The sequence below is a fragment of the Canis lupus genome, chromosome 28 (genome assembly GCF_011100685.1).
Source record: "Canis lupus familiaris isolate Mischka breed German Shepherd chromosome 28, alternate assembly UU_Cfam_GSD_1.0, whole genome shotgun sequence".
Taxonomy (NCBI): Eukaryota; Metazoa; Chordata; class Mammalia; order Carnivora; family Canidae; genus Canis; species Canis lupus.
In genome coordinates this window covers 21719837-21739683 of record NC_049249.1, presented here as the reverse complement: position 1 = coordinate 21739683, position 19847 = coordinate 21719837, and the positions used below count along the sequence as shown (strand labels likewise).

At 38.5% G+C, this 19847-nt stretch overlaps 1 protein-coding gene across 10 annotated transcripts in view; it reads right to left on the bottom strand.

Annotated features, from left to right (window-relative positions):
- ADD3 (adducin 3) overlaps positions 1-19847 on the bottom strand; it is a 124913-nt gene that overhangs the window by 2430 nt on the left and 102636 nt on the right. For 9 of the 10 annotated variants that reach the window (XM_038578752.1, XM_038578758.1, XM_038578757.1 and 6 more), the window contains 12 exons: positions 16426-16564; positions 12364-12515; positions 11308-11388; positions 10305-10454; positions 9463-9606; positions 9257-9355; positions 7949-8131; positions 7101-7358; positions 5509-5628; positions 4955-5041; positions 2155-2278; positions 413-508 (listed from right to left, as the gene is read on the bottom strand). In XM_038578752.1, the coding sequence (XP_038434680.1) occupies positions 413-508; positions 2155-2278; positions 4955-5041; positions 5509-5628; positions 7101-7358; positions 7949-8131; positions 9257-9355; positions 9463-9606; positions 10305-10454; positions 11308-11388; positions 12364-12515; positions 16426-16564 (1633 nt within the window). The remainder of the gene's footprint in view (positions 1-412; positions 509-2154; positions 2279-4954; positions 5042-5508; positions 5629-7100; positions 7359-7948; positions 8132-9256; positions 9356-9462; positions 9607-10304; positions 10455-11307; positions 11389-12363; positions 12516-16425; positions 16565-19847) is intronic. The other variant, XM_038578760.1, reaches the window with a different exon arrangement.

Genomic DNA, 19847 nt, shown 5'->3' with positions numbered 1-19847 from the left:
ACCAAAGGATGAAAGCTGCGTAAGGCTGGTTTGATGATTTGACACTTTCACTATAAATCAAGTCAGGATAAATGAGGAAGACAACATGTATTTTTCTTCAATTTTGGTCATTTGGCAATCAAACTGAAAAAAGATTTCATGCTTCTGATTGGAAGATGTAGGACCAATCACTTTTAATTTCACAAATTCTTAAGAACTACCAGTTGCCAAAATCCAGATTAAGGCAAATCAGTATAAACGCAGAAGTAGCACACCATTTAATAAAAAAATATAAAATTATTGGGAGCTTTAAGTAAAATCCATGGCAAACTTATTGCAATCAGGCATTCAATTTCTTTACATAAAAACAAATGACAGAAGACGAACTCTTAAGACTAACTCGGTGAATGCTATGGGAGGTTACAGTGAATACCTTCTAATTTTTCAGGGATATTTTGCGGTGACTGGGTTTGAGACTGAATTTGTGAAACAGATGAAGCGTCATCTGAGAGTAATTCCTGCTCAGCATCTGTTGGATGAGAGTTTAGTTAAAAGCCATGCAAAACAAAGAAGCGTAAGATCTCAGGGAGGTCAGTGCATATATCAAACACCTGCAGACATGTGATAAACTCTTCTGCAATGAGCTGAGCATGCTAACAGCTTTCCCATATATCAAGAACTATGCATTAAGAGGAGGTTAATATGTTAACACTTCTGGCTGCTAATAGCAAGTTTACATACATGCTTTAGTAAGGAAGCATGGCTACTGACAGCCCAGGCAAATAATATGTATGCATTTAGCTTTTGCTAGGGTGTTAGAAAACCAAAATAAAAAAAATAAAAAATAAAAAATAAAAAGAAAACCAAAATATATTGAGCAGCCAGGTGAAAAGAATGATGAAGTCTCACCAATGATGCTACATTCATGAGGCAGAGTGCCTCACTGAATTTTTGAACAATATCCAATTAGTGATTCCTGTCAGAGCAATATTAGTGAGCTAATTCAGAAGGCCATAACGAACGTGGAAGAAACTATTTATAAAAAATATATATATATAAAAGGTGACGGTTCTAGAGTATATATAGTATTTATTACCTGGCATCTTTAGGCTTTCAAAAAATGAGAGATTAAAAAGGGACACTTAACAAAATAGAAAAAAAAAAAAAAAACGACAGTTTCCAACCTTAGGTTAGAATAAACAAATTCAATAATACCACTTATTTAGTATAATCACATTAATGAGTCAGGATGACTCCCTTTTGTGACAAAGGCACTAACATACCGATAAAAACTGTCCCCTGGATGATCCCAGATGTTAATTTCTTCTACACGATATCTAACATGGACACAAAGTTTTTATTCATTCTGTTCTGCTTTGGGTAAAAATTTCAATTGTATGTTGTAGATGGTCTTTTAAAGCAGAGGCTCTTACCCTCTTTTGGGGCTACAGACTTCTTGTCCCTTCCCTTGAATGCCCCCTTTCCCCAAATGTGTATCATACAAAATTAAGAATATATTTTTTAGATGGCTTATGGGCTGTCTGGAGCTTATACAAAGACCCAAGATTGAGAGCCCCTGCTATAAAGAATTTCTTATTTTTGAGGGGAAAAAAAGGGAGCTAGTATTTAATTAACTGGGGTTTCATTAACAACTTTTAAATATAATTCTTACTTAGGGTTCTGAAGTCAGAAAAACTCAACCTCATGACAGTGTCCATATGCTTAAAAAAAGTCACATCAAAATTTTGTCAGTTTGCTTTTGAGACTATAATACTAGCACCTTGTGATACCCAAAAACAACAGAGATTTTACAAAGTATTAAAGACACTTAAAAGACGCTGTAATGTTTAAATCTATTACTATATCTGTATTTATTTTAGCTGATAATTCTTTACTTATCTGTGGATTTCACTTTACTATGGGAGATTTTTGGTAGCCATCCAATCGCTTTCTGAAGAAAACTGTTTCCTCTACATGTTAACATACATGGACTGTGGTGGCTCTTTGTATTTTAGCTCTACCCATACTCAGTAAGGTCTGGGAGAGATGATATAGAACAATCGATTGCAGAAAGAATATTTAAAAACAAAAACACTGACTGTCTTCTATCATCCAACTCAAGGTGCTCTATTGTTAGTAGTATGGTTAACAGGCTTAATCTGAAAATGAACTAACCTTCCAGGCCTTGCTGTTTACGTTCGATTGTCTTCTTATACTCTTCAAGCTCTCCTTCTGTGAGATGACTGAAGGGGTTGGGAGGAGCTGGTGGGGCCTGATCATCATCTTCAAATTGCATGGTCTTGCAGAGAAAAACATTGACAGATCAGAGGCTTATTCTTCAGAACTGGGTTAGAGGGGCACAAACATAGCTGAGGGCTCCCAGAATGATGGTGGGAGACTGGGAGGAGACTGAAAATTCTCCAGATAAATTAAATGGCCTCAGATAAAAGTAGTACAGATATTAACATTTGGGGATTCCCCAGAGAAATAACCAATGACCCTATAGCAAAGCTCACCAGTTCCCAAGCTCTGCACATACCCAGAGCATTTGACTGGTTTTCAGTGACCCATTCTTAAATATACACAGACTACCATGCATTACCAGACACCTGAGGAAAGCTTACAACATGGAAGGGAGAAACCAGGACAAGAAAAAGGGAACTCAGAAGAAACAAGGACAATAAAAATCGCTGAAATTTAAAAGTGATTCCCTTAGAGCAGTAAGAGAAAATGTATCCATGAAAAATTAGGATGTTATTAAAAAAGAAACATTCATGGGGCACCTGGGTGGCTTAGATGGTTAAACATCTGCCTTTGGCTCAGAATATGATCTCCAGGGTCCTGATATGGAGCTCCACTTCCAGATCCATGCTCAGTGGGGAGTTTGCTTCCCCCTCTCCCTTAGCCCCTCTCCCCCTGATTGTGCTCTCTCTCTCTCAATGAATAAATAAAAGATCTTAAAAAAAAAAAAAGACACATTCTGGGAATAAGAAGTCTTAAAAAATTTGTTAAAATATATCAAAACAAAATTAAATAGAAGAATAAGAAAATAAAGTCAATCAAATCTCTCAGAAAGTAGGATAAAAAAACAAAGAGATGGAAAGTGGGGAAAGAGAAAAATCAGAGGCTCAAAGAGGCCCAACTAACGGCAAATCTTAACAGAAGAGACTAGAAGGAAAAAAACTACTGAAGAAATAAATTTTTAAAATTCCCAGAACTGAAGGATAGGACTTTACAGATTGAAAACGGTTACTGGGGGATCCCTAGGTGGCTCAGAGGTTTAGCGCCTGCCTTTGGCCCAGGGCATGATCCTGGAGACCTGGGATCGAGTCCCATGTTGGGCTCCCTGCATGGAGCCAGCTTCTCCCTCTGCCTGTGTCTCTGCCTCTCTGTGTGTCTCTCATGAATAAATAAGTAAAATCTTAAAAAAAAAAAAAAAAAAAAAAAGGGTTACTGAATGCTAAGAACAAAGACTAAAAGAAATCTACTACAGAGCACATCATAAAATTTCAGAATGGCAGGGATGCAGAAAAGGTCTAAAAGAATAAAAAAGGGCCCTATACAAAGTCACATGAATCACAGTGCTCTTCTCCTACTTCTCAACAGTAACATGGAGTTACGGACAACAGAGTGATGCTTTCCATAGTTTTGAAGTAAATTATTTTAAACTAGAATTCTAGATCTATTATATGAATATATGAATATGAATATGAATATTAATATCTGAGGGTAAGACACAGGATTTGAGGCTGTTACCTCCTAGGTATCCTTTCTCAGAAAGCTAGTAAGAAGATGTACTCAATGATAAAGGAATAAGTGAAAAAACTGGAAGACACAATGCAGGAAACAGGGATACCACACAGGCAAGAAGCAGAGGAATCCTTGGGTCAGCCTCTGCAGCTGGCCTGAAGAGCAATCAGTCCACATCTGGACTGCAATGGCAGAGGAATGAGAGATTACCTGTTACCTTTGACCCTCTGGAAAATAATATTAAGAAGGGCTTTATAATGTCTCTGAAAAGTTTGGGAAGAACTAAACCAATGTACCCAAAATACTAAGCATATGAAAAACAGAGGCACTTATTAACCCCAGGAGTCAAAGTATATAGAAGAAAGGAAATGTAATCATGGGATACTACCTGGCTCAGCAGTAAACATTTAATAATATAAACACTGAAAGCTGATTTAACAAAGAAACTGTAATATAATCTTTCCCCCACATTTTCTCATCTCTGAAATTGGGATTCATCTCATGATTTTTTTTTTTTTAAGATTTTATTTATTTATTCACGATAGAGAGAGAGAGAGAGGCAGAGACACAGGCAGAGGGAGAAGCAGGCTCCATGCCAGGAGCCCGACGTGGGACTCGATCCCAGGACTCCAGGACCGCGCCCTGGGCCAAAGGCAGGCGCCAACCCGCTGAGCCACCCAGGGATTCCCCTCATCTCATGATTGATGGCATCCTACAGTTATGATTGTCAGGGGTTTTCTCTCTTTTAGTGATATACAAAATAATGGTACTTCTTACAGTCAATGACACTGATTCAAGGAAATCAATCGAGGACTAAAATTAATAGACTAAGAAAAAGCAGAACAAAGAAGCTCTTTAGAAATGTGGAGGTAGCGATGCCTGGGTGGCTCAGTCAGTTAAGCATCTGTCTTTGGCTCAGGTCATGATCCCAAGGTCCTGGGATGGAGCCCAGCATCCCAGGACTGTTTCCCCTGCTTGTGTTCTCTGGCTCTCTCTCAAATAAATAAATGAAATCTTTTTTTTTTTTTTTTTCTTTAAAGAAAGAAACATGAATGCTAGAAGAAAGTCCTTGCCCTTGGAAATTGGGAGTTCAAAGTGACATTTTAAGTCTTGCAATTATTTGACTTTTTAACTTGTGCTTATATTAATAAGTGTTCATATGTAAAATACAAAGAAATTAATGTGGCAGATGAAAACCAAAGATCATACTGCTTCACGGACTTACAGAAGGAGGTTTATCCACAACAATTCCAGCAAGCAATTGAGATTGGGGTCCTGCTGTTTTCAAGTCATATCGGTTTTGTTCTCGAATCTGAATTGAAATACAATATAAGGTTCTTAGGGGCAACTATGCAGATGACCTTTACTCTCTCTTTTCCCAGAGGCTTGCTATTTGACCACCCAGAGCCTCTTTCGTTCCTGCCTCCACAAAATCCTCTCTGACCATCCCAACAACTCACATTCATCTCTTCCACTCTTCTTAATGGGTGATTTCCTATTGTCTTACGTGGTTCAAGAATTACATTTTCCACAAATGCCAGGGTTCACTTTCACTAATACAGCAACAATATGTTTAATACTACTTCTCTGTGTGAGCCCACTCACCAGTGACTAGCACAGAGCTGGAGGTATTCAATACAAGCTAAAATTATACTGAGTTTCAAATTCTTCTTTATTCAACCCCCCAAGTACGGTATTAATTAGATTTAATCTCACTAGTGATTTGAACATAAAATGGTATAAAAATGCCTCCCCTGGCCACAGAAGACCACATCTTACCTTATTTCTCTTTTCTAGTACCTCATTTGGGTTTGTGTTTAAAGGAACAAACTGATTTGGATCTTCAATTTTGATAGGTGTTCCACTACTAACTTTAGAAGAGTCCTCTGCTCTCATCCACTAAAAAATAAAAAAAATATATAAATGAAGCTTTGTGTTAAGGAAACATAGAAGGTTCTTGGTAACTATTAATTGACTCAAGAAGAGGGAGCATACGCTGCCAATATTTCAAAGAATTTCACTAAGCAGTATTTAGTAGTCAATCACTGTCTATCTCATACTACTTAGAAAAACGCTCACCATCAGCACTCACTTAAAAAAATGTGATTACTATTCACATGACTACTCACTTATATGGCTACTTAAATTTTCTCCTTTTGGGGATCCCTGGGTGGCTCAGCAGTTTAGCACCTGCCTTTGGCCCAGGGCATGATCCTGGAGTCCCAGGATCAAGTCCCATGTCAGGCTCCCTGCAGAAGCCTGCTTCTCCCTCTGCCTGTGTCTCTGCCTCTCTCTCTTTCTCATGAATAAATAAAATCTTCAAAAAAATTTTTTTTATCCTTTTGGCATTTTCAAATACGATGCTCAAATGTTCCAAGAACAGATACAGAGCTTGATCTTGTATTAATTCACACTGAGAGATGGTGCCTGCATTGAAGTTTCTTCAACTGATGGCTAAGTCACAAAAAGGACTTGAGGAATCCCTTACGAGATTGTTTTTGAGACTTCATTTTTTATTTTTGGATGCTAGAAAAGGCCAACCCTCTGACTAGCATTTTACAAAGAGGGTAATTTGGTAGTAACTCCTAATATAATAGAACGATAGGGATGGAAGTCTTATAGAATTCTTCTTCACCCCTTATTATATCACTAAAAGAAGGCTAATATATATCAAGATTAATAATGGCTGGCTATCAGTCTTGTCAATAAAATTAATTCTGGGAAACTTAGGAGTTTAATTACTAGGAGATAAGAAATCTTATAGACTAAGGAAAAACGCTTTCAAGTGTAGGCACTTCCATATCGAATGTTACTAATTTATATGACAGGATGAACTAATTTTGAGTATTTAGAGGATATTTGGCAATAAACACTAAACTTAAAGCAAATCTGAAGCAAAATGTTGAAAAAGATAAGACAACCGATTTCCTCTCTCTACAAGATCCTGCCTAAGGATAACTATGTGCAGTCATTCATGAAGCTTTGGCACTATAACTTGTCGGTAACTTTTATAGCTCTGATTTCACTGGGATAGTACAAACTGCAAAACAGTATCAAGTAATGGAGTAAGAACAGGGCTCCAGAGTCACTGTATGCATTCAAATCCTGACTTTACTATTTACAAATGATTAATCTCTCTGTGCCTCAGTTTTTGCATCTATAAAATGGGAAAGAAAAATCCTCAAGAGAATTAAATGAGAATTCATTTATGGCTCATAAAACAAAGTATTCTGTACAAAGTTTATATCTGATAAATGGCAGGTTATTATTATTTTATTCTGCTTTTCCAATTTTTTAATGCAGAATATTCAATTAATGAGTAAGCAGGCAAAATATTTAGTAAAGGCAAACCACATAAAATAGTGACATACTGTGATTTTGGTCCTGGGACTGGTTTCACCGTTCCGAGACTCTTCAGGCACATTCACTTTCATGTAAGTATTTGGAGAGTTCAGCCATCTTGTTTTCTCACGCTGCTGTCTCTGTGCCATGTACTTGAGAGGAGAGAGTGGCACTGTGTCATCCTCAAAGGAAAAGGCAGTCACAGTTGCTGGGATTTCCACATCACTCTTGTGCCTGGGCTTCTCTCGAATGAGAGGATGCCTATAAGCATAGCCAGTTCTATATCCCTACGAGAGCAAAAAAACCCACATTTGAAACAATCAAAAATGTACCAAACACAGAATTTGGACTCTTAATTCTTTATATGAATGATGAAAAAGACTCATTTGTTGAAAAACAAAGGGGAAAATACCTTTCAAACCCCAGATATCCTCCACATAACACTACAGTTGAAATTAAGCAAATTTCAAGATCTGGTTAAAACGGATTCCAGCTGACAATGTGATTTCCACTCACACAACTGTTCCTGACAAAGGTAATTTCAAAACTGCTGACCAGAAACATTTTCCTAGCTATTTTCCAGTTTTCTGGAAGCCAAATCTCAGTGCTCATTTAAGTCTTTGTTCCTGGGTCTGAAGGCAATCTATCTTCTGACCTTAGTGGAAGAGGATAAAATCTAAAGTAAGATGACATTTGCATGTTTCACCGTATGGTTCTTAAAAATGTGGTAAAATTACACTGGAATGCCTCCCTAGGGTCAAACTCAGCTCCCAGAGGCATAAAGAGGATGTTCCCAGAGAGTCCAAAGGGAGATGGAGGCATTCGCTTTTGAATCTGAAGACATGAAATCCAAGTTTACGTTCAGTTTTTCACCTACCAAATTATCCAGAGTCCTCATCAGCCCTTCAAATTCAATCTCGCCAACCTTCCACTTTTGATGGGAACCTATATTCACTCCTCCTCCTCCAGATGCTGCTACAGTGTAAGTGAAAGCTTTATATTTTTGAGGATCCAGCACAAGCAGATTGTCTACTCCACCTGCCCCTGCTAATGCCCGAACCTGTAATCAATGGCAAAATAGAGATGTACAAGACTGTAAGGATTACAGTATTTTACACCTTTAAAAAGGCATAATTTTAATTCAGCAAATACCTATAATACCTGTTCAGGCTACTAACAACAAAAATAAGGCAATATACTTGTGAAAATAGGCAGCTGAAGTATCTTTTCCATCTATCTGAAAAAGATACCTTCCAGAATTCTGATCCTCCCTGATGGAAAACACATTTAGAGCCATTCCTTTTAGCATATTTCAAGAAACTGAATTCTCTTGCCAAATTTTAAAGTTATCTTGCAGTTTTCCCATGGTTATCCTTTTTTTTTTTTTCTGGAAGTTATAATTTTAAAGGAATATAAATACTATACTGTGAATTTAACGATATTTAGGCAGAGGAAGTCAGCTCGTTATCTTAATCAAGGTTTTCATAGCTTCATTTAAGAAGAGGAGGAAGTACTGCTGAAGCAAAAAAAAAAAAAATGTTGGTTCTTAAGACATTAAAATTGACAGAAGAGTTTTTTCCCCTTTCTTGTGGCCTTTCCAATATATTAAAATTATTACTATTTGCTTCAAAAGAACCTTCTTGAAGATAGAAATTAGGTCTGTTAAAAATACATTCAGCTTCTCTGAGGAAAAAAGTGGTTAATAACTATCCAACCTATTATAATAAGGCTGAGGCTGTGCAATTGTTGTAAACTGCATGAGTTCATAAAACTTCTGGCCTTACTCTTACACTTTTTATGAAAGTAGTTACAATACATTTGATCTTTGATGACTGACAGTGGCCTTTGTTTCTCAATTAGTACCACACCACCACAAGGTAAAAACAGAGACATGTAGAATTATACTATCTTAAAAGTAGGATTATAGGGGAAATGATGTTTATGAGGCACTCAGATTTGAGTGTGTGCATCTATATGTGAAATATTTTTTCCTCCTATTTTCAATTCAAGAGATAACTGAGCTGACCCCCCTTTTATCCAAGTAAAGCAGAACTTCTATTAAAAGCTTAACAAAACAAAATGCTACCAACCAATAGGACTTTGAAAATTAGTAAATACAAAACCCACCTCAACAAGCAAATTATAAAGCAATAAAAAAAAGTGTGTGTGGGATAATTTTTCCTACCTGAATCTCACAGGCCATCTGCACATTAAATATATAATGAAAAGCCTCCTCAACTGTTTCTCCAAGGGCTACCACACCATGATTTCTGAGCACCAGCACCTAAAATAGAATCCCAAAGCAATCACTTTAAATAACTGGCATAGCTCACACTGTTTTTATCAACAGCAACAAAAATAGCTCCTTCGATAGAAACTCTACTTACATACCTTACAACTTGGCCCCAGAACTTTCTGCAGCTGAATTCTCTCCTCCTGGTCATCAAGTGACCCTTGGTAGTCATAATAAGCAATTTCTCCCAGGATGAGGGACTCTTGAGAAATTGGAAGGATCCCACACTTCATGGAGGATACCTATGTGATTGGGTCCATGTCAAGAGGACACAGTTAGTTACTTAATTACACTCTCCTAGGAACCTGATTCTTTAGTCAGCTCAGAAAGCACTCATCTATTCACTGTGTTCACCATTCCAGCCCATCTCCCACTTTATTTATATATTTTTTAAGATTTTATTTATTTATTCATGAGAGACACAGAAAGAGAGAGAGGCAGAGACACAGACAGAGGGAGAAGCAGGCCCCATGCAGGGGGACCGACGCAGGACTCGATCCCAGGTCTCCAGGATCACGCCCTGGGCCAAAGGTGGTGCTAAACCACTGAGCCACCTGGGCTGCCCCCATCTCCCATTTTAGCTCTTCACTTCTTCCAGGAAAAAAAAAAAAACAAAAACAAAAATCACAATTTAGGGGACACAGTCAATTTAAATGTTGTGCCAAATATTATGAAAGAAACTTTGCTCCAAAGAACTCAGTACCCAATTATTAGCTGATTAGTTAAAAATGCCAATGCTATCTCTCCAGTTGTTTCCTACAATGTCAGCATTTGATCCAAAGGCACTTTGATTTTCTGGGTATGCAGAAATTAGTATTTTGAATGTGATTCTGAATGATGGGGTGTGAAAGAGTGCAGGTAGTAAAGTATCACATAAGGGAAACCGTGAAAATAATACATTTCCCAGAGCCATTGTTGATTTTAGCCTTCAACCACTTACAGCTGCTGTTGCAAGTGTATGGATGTGTATCACACACTTAACATCCGGACGTGTTGAATAGATTGCAGCATGGGGACTGAAGCCTGTGTGGTCAATTTTCAAATTAGTACTTCCCTGATCAACCACTTCTCCTATTATATTGACTTTCACCTGGAAAAATCAGAGAGACATATTTAATTGGTACACACATATCAAAGTTTGCCTGTGGTCCATCAGCTAAACCAGGGGGGTGGCAAACCTTTTTGTCAAAGACCAAACAGTAAATATTTTAGACTTTGTGGGCCTCTGATGCAATTACTCAACTCTGCCACTTTATGTAGAGCCATAAAGAACTGTAAAAGAATGGTTATGGCTTTGTTTCCATAAAAATTTATTTACAAAAACAGGCAGTCTGCAACAAAACTTAGAATTTAGTAAGAAGCAGTTTCTAAAAAGCCAAATATGTTTAACTCTTCACTAAAGGTCTGGACAAGTATGGCATTACTGAAATGGCTAGAAAATTTCCATTTGCTAACATGGCAGCACCCAGAACCCCTGTAGTGCCTGCCACTCTAGAGGCCAATGACAGTGGCTACGAGATAATCATGGAAAAATAAAATGCTACACAGTCAGACCCTCTGCTCACATCAACTGAAATTTGCTGACCTCTACCTATAAAATACACATACACTTGTGTGTGGGTTAAAAAAAAAAAAAAAAAATTCCGGCGTGTATAGGGCGGGAAAAAAATGCAAAAGATTCCCTTCAAAACATGGATAGGTTTACTGATAATCAGACCAACTTCATTAGTTTCTTCAACTACCTTGTTTTTCTTGATCCCTAAAACTTTTCTTAAAAAAAAAAAAAAAAAAAATCAACATAACTTTCTAAACTCTTTCCTATTCATTATCAAACGTTTTTTCCATCCATACCCTCTCTTGTTCTGTCCTGTACTAAAAACTAAAAGCCGTCAGAAAAGCACAAAGCAGCATAGAAAAAGTAACACAGAAATTAAAATTTATACCAGATTGGAAGCTGTGGCTTCAGAAAAAGACAGACCTCTAGGAATTATTATTATGTGGTCTTGCTCCTTACTTATCCTCACCTGGAAGAAAGAGAAAAAAAATAGAGAATTACTATGAAGGTGTTCGTATTTTGCAGTGTGAATACTACTGGGAATATATTTGCAGTGAATAACTATGTAAGAGATTGCAGGTGGAGGGAGGGTGGTGGAAATTAAAGGTGTGCAACAGGAAACTTTCTTTGAAAAGTTTTCTTTCCTCAACACTCAAGCGCTTGCTAAAAATTTCTGACATAGTTTCTCATTTACTGGACTTACCTGAATTGTCATTCTGGGAGCTCTAAGGTGGCTCAGGGTCAGCTACATTCACGAGAAAATATGAAACGAACGTGGTAGGGACTATAATCTCAATTTACAACACGGAAATTAAGAGAAAAGAGCAGAAGAAAGAGAACTGAGTCTCTTCCTGGGAAGGAGCTGAGAGAGAGATGCAGGGCAAAGGGAGGAGTGGCCAGAGGGAGAAGAGCTGCAGGAAGATGGACCTTGCAGCCCCGCCACTTCCACCATGGTAGTTTCATACTTTTTTGCTTCCAAATATGGTCTGGCTTTCAATTGTGACAACATGAAAACAAATGACAATGAATGGAAGAAATATACTTAACTAAAGCCCAGGGAGGAATTTTCTCCGACCCCAGCTACCTTCTTGGCCCCAAGTGCTTTTTTTTTTTTTTTTTTTTTTTCCCAAGTGCTTTTTAATGACACTCACACTCAAATATAATTAATATGGATAGAGAAAACTTTGCCAGAAGGATTTCTTCTCGGATAGGTTCTACAGCCGGTTTGAACTACAGGGACAAGGCAGACAGAAAATGGAGAGGAAAGCTAGGTCAACTGCAGCCTCTCCCTTGGAGAGAAGGTTTAAATCAGGAGTTGGCTGTAACCCAGCATGCAAGATTCAGAAGATGAAGTCTGACAGGACTTAGGAGTAAAAGAGAGAAGAGTACAGCTGCCTTCTAGCTGGGATTTCTAAAAAAAGGAATTGAAAGTCAAAGGACTCACGGAGATATATGTATTTGCCAGCTGTGCCCATCCAAACAAGTCCACAAGTCTGTACAGGCTGGCAAGCTTACAGCGAGTCAGTTTTTCTCCCTTCACATATGAGGATGTATCTGCCCCAGGAAGGTCATTGATAGGTGTGACCATGCCGAGACCTAAAAGGAAAAGTTATGGGGAGAGATTCTCATCAAGTAATGTGGTACCTGGAAGCAACCTGAGTCTGGGAGTGTCCCAGCCTTGTAAATAATGATGGGAAACTTCTCAATCCACACAATGTTTCATTAGGTTATCTTCCTCCAGAGAAGTACACAGAGAGTTAAAATGCACATCAGCAATCTTTGCTATTTCACCTAGTACTGGACTGTGAGGGAGGCAGGCTCAGGCCACCAGGGGAAAATGACCACGTGATCCCAACGGCCAAAGTGTTATTCATACTGAGGTTATTGCTAATTTTATGATGAAAAGATCTCAACAGAAAGCTACTTTCCTAATAGCCCTTTTGACTTTTAATCAAACAAAAATGATTTAAGATGGAGAAGAATGCATTCAAATTGCAGTGTGCCTTCAGCTGTCACTAGGCAACAAAATCTAGTCTTGGGCTTTAGTGACCCAACTGCTAAACTCCAACTGTGACCAAGTTCCACTTTTTCTCAGTCTTCGTTCTCCTTGACACCATTCACCACCTCTTCTCTGGAATTCTTCTGCAGGCCTGTGTGACACCACCTGGACCTCTCATTCCCCTTTCACCTGCTGCTGCTTCCTCTCTCAACGAGCTCTCTTCTCTTCCTCCCACTTGTGACTCCTTCCCAAAGCTCAGTCCTCCACTATGCTCCATTCTCAGTTTATTCTACCCCAGGAAAACACTACAGACTCCGGAGTCTACAGTTGTCACTTCTGTGCAGGAGACAGCCTGATCTCCATCTGTGACCAGGCCCTCCTGCCCCCATCCCCTTTGGCTGGCTGCTTCTAACTGCCTACAACATAATAACATACAAATTAAAAAGGTCTAAAAAGGTTTTATTTCTCCACTTTTTCTTACCTTCTCACTCCTTAGTCTTCTGATACTGATGGTACTACAGTTCGACAGGCTCACACAGGAAATAACCTTCCCTGGACCACCATATGTAGTTCATCACCATATTCCATCATCCTTTTCCTTACAAGTTTCCTTATTCTACATCCTTGAGTTCAGGCCTCACCTCACATGAAATGCTGGCAATAAGCCTTCTCATTCCTGTCCCTGCCTATAGCCCCTCTTCTTGTAAATCTATTTCACATAAAAGTCACCTTCTGCCTCACTGCTCCCCTGCTCAAAATTCTGCAAAAGCCCCAAACTTGAAGGCCTACAAGGGGCCAGGAAATCATGTAAGTGCCTAAACTGGGCCCCTGCTGCAGCCTGGAGGCTCCTAGAGAGGCTACAAGCTGAAGGGGCAGCCACCATTCTGCCATCAGCTGCTACCACGTGAGAATCTGAGTTCAAGGCTATCAGAACTTTTAAACAGAAGTCCCAAGTCGACACTCTAATGTGAAATCTTCTCATTGTGAAATGTTGTGAACTAATTCAACAAAATAGCTTCAATATGTACACCATACAAAATAGTATAGTTTCTAATAAAATTTCAGAGGTAGCCATGAATTGCTCTCCCACTTTCCCTGCCAACTTTAACTTCTGCTTTCCACAGCACAACATAAATTTTCCAGCCAAATTGGCTGATTTCTATTCCCTGACCTCTGAACCATAAGACACAAATTTCCTGCTGCCATGCCTTTGTACATTCCAGCCAGCAACCTTGGCAGGTCAGCTCCCCTTTCCTGCTATGGTATCTAGGGCACTCACAGGATAGCTCCTCTTATTATTTTGGTCTTCCTTGACCAGTCTTCCTCTTCAAATTTTTGAAAATTTCTCTTTAGGCTGTTTTCTTCTCTGCCTATACCTTCTTGAATGATTATTTAATTGACGTACACAGCTTTGAGTAATACTCCTCTATGTCCATCTGCCAAGCCACTCCCTTAAGCTGTAGGACTGTATTTCCAACTGCTACAATGTCTTGGCAACTTTGGCATGCCTAAGGTTGAACTTCTCCATTTCCCAAGCCAAAGAGATCCCCAACTCTGAACATTCCTATTTTTGTCTAATAATACCACGGAACTTCCCAGTTAGTTCTTCACACAGAAACTACAGAGATCTTTCTATATCACCCTCTTGCTTAAAATGGCTTTAAAAAAAAAAAAAAAGATTTTATTTATTTATTCATAAGAGACACAGAGAGAGAGAGGCAGAGACACAGGCAGAGGGAGAAGCAGACTCCCTTTGGGGAGCCTGATGTGAGACTCGGTCCTGGGACCCAGGATCACAACCTGAGCCAAAATGCAGATGCTCAACCACTGAGCCACCCAGGCAACCCTAAAATGGCTTTTCAAGATTAGAATACAATCCAGACTCTGGCTGCAGACTCTGGCTGGGAAACCTTCTGGCTGAAACTTAATTGAGGCTTTGCCTAGGTTTCTGACCTCACTTTGTTCTACTTGCCCCCCACCAAACCATGCTCTTCAGATCATAATCTTTCATTTTTGTTCCTTGAAGAGACTGCCAAATTAATGCTAACCTTATTTCCATCTGACACCTGTATTTATTCTTTCTACCTGGAACATTTTCTCTCAATATTGGTATGGTTCGTTCTTTCTTACCATTCAGATTTCAGTTTAAATGTCACCTCTTCAGAGACTCTCCCTCATCACCCAATCTAAAGTAGACACCTAGTTCTTCTATCAGATCACCATCTATTAATTATCTGCATGGGACTTCCTATTATCTTACCATTTTCTTAGCCTATTCTCTGTCTCCACAAGCACAGGAAAACCGTCCGTCTTATCACAGTATCCCCTATCTCTAACAGGGTGCTTGGAACGTAGCAGATACTCAATATTACAGAAAGAGCAAAACAAACCCAACCTTCAAATTTTTGTTTCTTCTCATACAATGTTTCTCCCAAGCTGGAAGAGTGATTTTAGAACTCACAGTTCTTCCCCTCTATCCTCACATCACTACAACACATCAAATCTGTTACTAAGTTTTCTCTACTCTTTCTTGGCTATGCCTTTCTCATTGATCTCTTCCTTTTTGTACCCACACTCCTATTTTAGTTTAAGCACTTACACCTCACATCAAGACTCTTTCAAAAAATTTTTTTACCCAAATACGTATGTGCCAACATACTGGTCCGCTCTGAGTTCTATGAACATACCTTTAACCTAGCAAGTTTACATCATCCCGTCTCTTTTTATGCTATCCCTCTATTTGGAAAGTACTTGAATTCACTGACTCCTACTTATAAATCTTTAACCAAAAAGAAACAAAGAAGTGAAGAAATGAAGGAAGAGAAGGAAAATGAAAGAAAAAAGAGAAAAAGAAAATCCTTGACTCTGACATGAAGCAGTCCCTGACAGTACCTTCTGGCACTCCGTATCTTTCGGGTATTGCAGTGAGTTCTGTACATATCTTGCTGAGATATAAAGTACTTAGAGTGTCCAGCTCACCAAACCGGTGCTCTTACCAAAGAGCTGTTAAATAAATAAAATGTCCTCACCCCTCTTTTATACCAAATTCTAACTACTCCACTCTCTAAAGCCTGGTTAATTCACACCTCTCTTTTTCCATAAAGTTTTTTCAGTCTACTTCAGCAGTAGTAAGTCCCAACTCTGTCTGTGTTCATAGCATAAAGCCTTATAAAAGGTCATTAGACAATTTCTTATGAACTGCTTTGTAATTTTTCTTCTATAGTTACTTTGCAGTTTTAATCTTCTTTGCACTCATGGAATGTCTCAACTAAAATTACACACTTATCTAGGACAGGGCCCTTGTCTTATAACTATTTTATAGTCTCACAAAGTCTAGTAAATGCCTAGTTGATAAGAAAGGGTAACAGATTTCAACATTATGTTACTCTAAGTATTAGATGTTATAAACTTAAGAACTGAACCAGAGCAGAATATGTTGCCAGAGATGTACAGTGTTCAAAGTAGAGATAAAATTATAATTTTTTAAACTTTCCAAAACTGACGTACTGAGGGGAGGTGAAGTGAAGCCCGAGAAAGAATTGGCCATGATGTAATCTGCAATCTGCTGTAATGCCAGCAATCCAGTTGGGTTATGGCCTTTCTTCATCTGTTCTTGAATAAGGCATTCCAGGTCTTCCCGAAAGGCCTGAAACACACAAAATAACCACTAAGCACATACATCTCACTTGGAGCAGAACGATCCAAACATAACTTTCTCTATAATCAATCTTCTTCCCATCCCTCTTTTAAATAACCTTTCATCTTCACTATTTTAAAACAAATATAAAACACAAATAATAAAACACTGGAAGAAGAAGCATGCTTTCAGAGGAGGAAAAAAGTCATTACAAATTCTTAATCTCAAAGAAAATGAGCTATTATAACATCTACAATAGACAGCTATAGATGAAGCAACCCTGTTAACAATATGGAACTAGAGTACCAGGTATAGACTGATGCACAAAGAGAGCTATTCCTTGCTCAGCAGCCTCATTATCTATGTTAGGCTAGAGTCCCTATTTGAATAGGGGCAAGGTTCTGACTCCAGACTGCCTCATAGCAGAAATCTTCACTAAGACATACTAAGTATAATACGGCTTCCATTTTATGATTTCCATGGCAATTCCCTAGTTCCACAAACATTGAAAGCAAACTGATAAGAGTTGAGAGCTGATTACACTCTTTCTGTAACACTGTGCTAAAGAAAGGACATTTTCCCCCCAACTTTGGGCACTATATGTTCCTGTTCTGGAATTCTGCTGTATCTTTTCTTTTGGGGGCTTATGTGCATGTGTCAGAAACAGTGTTTATATAAATAAAAATTCTGAACATTAAGAGAAACTCTTTATTCTAGTAACTCTTTAGTTGATAATATGATTCATCATCTGAAATCTTGCTCAATCCTTCACATTACTTGAAATAGCTCATTTTTTATTTCGGTAACACCCCACCAATACTTATTTTATTAAATTCATTACTCGTTCTCTTGCTCAAGCCTTTTTTCATTCACTTTAAACATGAAAGCTCTTGCAATATAAATCCTCTAAACCTTGATCTTGGTTACATGCAAAGCAGAATGCCTGCCAGATATTAAACTCGACTTCCCCCCCACTTCACCTAAGAGGGAGAAGGCATAAAACTGCTTTGGAATCACTACCTCCAAGAGAAGTACATATGAATACCTTGGAGATCATTAAAGTAATCTTTATCAGAGGGGTGAATTTCCTTTGAGTCACCAACAGTAGCCTTCCTTGTAAGGATGGGAATAAGATCTCCTGGAGTCCCTGCTTAGATGTAGCCTTGCTTAGAAAATGGTTGAATAACGCAGAGGTTTTCAAAAAGCATTTTTTTTTATTATTTTATTTATTTACTCACGAGAGACAGAGAGAGAGAGAGAGAAAGACAGAGAGAGAGAGAGAGGCACACACAGGCAGAGGGAGAAGCAGGCTCCATGCAGGGAGCCTGACGTGGGACTCGATCCCGGGTCTCCAGGATCACGTCCTGGGCTGAAGGCAGTGCTAAACCATTGAACCACCAAGGCTGCCCTTCAGAAAGGATTCTAAAAAAAAAGGGGGGGGGGATAGGAGCTCATAGTAGGAAGGAGAAATGTGGTTTGAGGCTATGAGGTTGCAGATATTAGGACCAGTCCTGACTTAATGATTATGTTGCTTTTAGAACAAGTTGAGAGGTATCTGTGATGTGAACTGAAAGAGCTGAGTGCTACCAGTTGTAATCTTAGGAGCTCAACCATGGGGCACCACAGAACACCCTAACTGAGCTTAGCACAGGAAGAGGGAGGTCATCCTTCCCTAATGCACCATGGTGGCCTGAACAGGCATGTCGGTCAACAGTGAACTTGCATCTTCCACTGGACAGGATAAGACTAGTTTTCAACACCACTACCACATGCAGGGAGGTACAGTGGCTATGATGGACTGTATGGACTTTAGCATGACTCACATATGCACATGCACACATATGTACATACCATCTCTTGAATACAGAAGTCACTGATGAACCCTTTTGGACTAAGCCACTAAAGTTCTTGGGACAACTTAGAGGGGAGTAGAAATTCCAAGAGAAAAATGCTGTACTTTCTACTAATACAGCAGGTGGATGTTTGAGGGATTAATTTAAAAAATACTAGTGACAGGGGCACTTGAGTGGCACAGTTAGGTATCCAGCTCTTGGTTTCCACTAAGGTTGTGATCTGAGGGTCGTGAAATCAAGCCCCATGTCAGGCTCTGTGCTCAGCAGAGAGTCTGCTTGAGATTTTCTCTCCTCCCTCTGCCCCTCCCACTTGTGTTTGCTTGCTTGCTTTCTCTCTCTGTCTGTAAAATAAATAAATAAATCTTAAAAAAAATAATAGTGACCATATTTGAATTCTGAGTTCATGGACCAGTTTATACCATGGTTTTTCTTTTACAAATTTGAGGCTTGTTAAATGTTAATCATCAGCACAATTATACAAATTCTAAACATTAATTCCATTGCCTGTATCTACTCCATTTTAAATATATTATTTAAACCAGAGAAACTATCCTATAAAATATCCTCTACAAAGAAACATTACACTAATGAGAAGTCTCCATTAATAAATTTCCAAGACTTAGTGAACATAAAATGATTGTGAGCAAGAGTATTTTTACTTTATTTAAGGCTGAAAAGAAAAGAATCTTCCAGATATACTCATTTATCTTTATAGAAACTATAGAAAACTTTTGAATACCTAGCAATGGGGCAGTCTACTCTTCTGCAACTTTATCTTCCCTTCAAAACCCAATTTTATTTAAACTTTCTTCAGCTGAAAGCAGCTTTAATCAAGATTCTTTCATTCAGTTAGAAAAAAAAAAAAAAGATACCTACAATGGGTACCACTCATTATTTACATTGTAATAGCTCTGAGAAATGGGCAGCATTTTATTGAATGCCCCACTTCATATTGTTCCAGGAATAAGTTAAGGTAGATTTCATAGATTAAAACTATACAAAAATAGTTTAGAAAAATTAAGCTAAAGAGAAGAAATAAGCATAAGAAGGTTAGTCAGAGCCAGGATGAGGTTAAGATACAAAGTACATGCTATAAAACTGCAGACATTGGCCAAATTTTATCTAAACTCTCAAGCAGCCAACATAAATTAAGATAATCTGCTCAATTATGCTGATATACAATGGCTTTAAGATTAAAAACCAACCAGATGTTCAGGAGAATCACAACTATTTATGAACTGATGAAATGCTTCTGCTGGGTGGGATGAGAAAGCTAAATATGAAAGGTTGAAAAATTTGTTCAAGGCAGTAAATGTCCAAGGCACAAACTCAGGTCCAACGCTATTTTCATCAGTAAAAATGCTTTTTCCACTTTCATACATCCCACAATATGGTGATCACCATTCTAAAGCTTTGGGATGATCCATGGTGTCACAGAA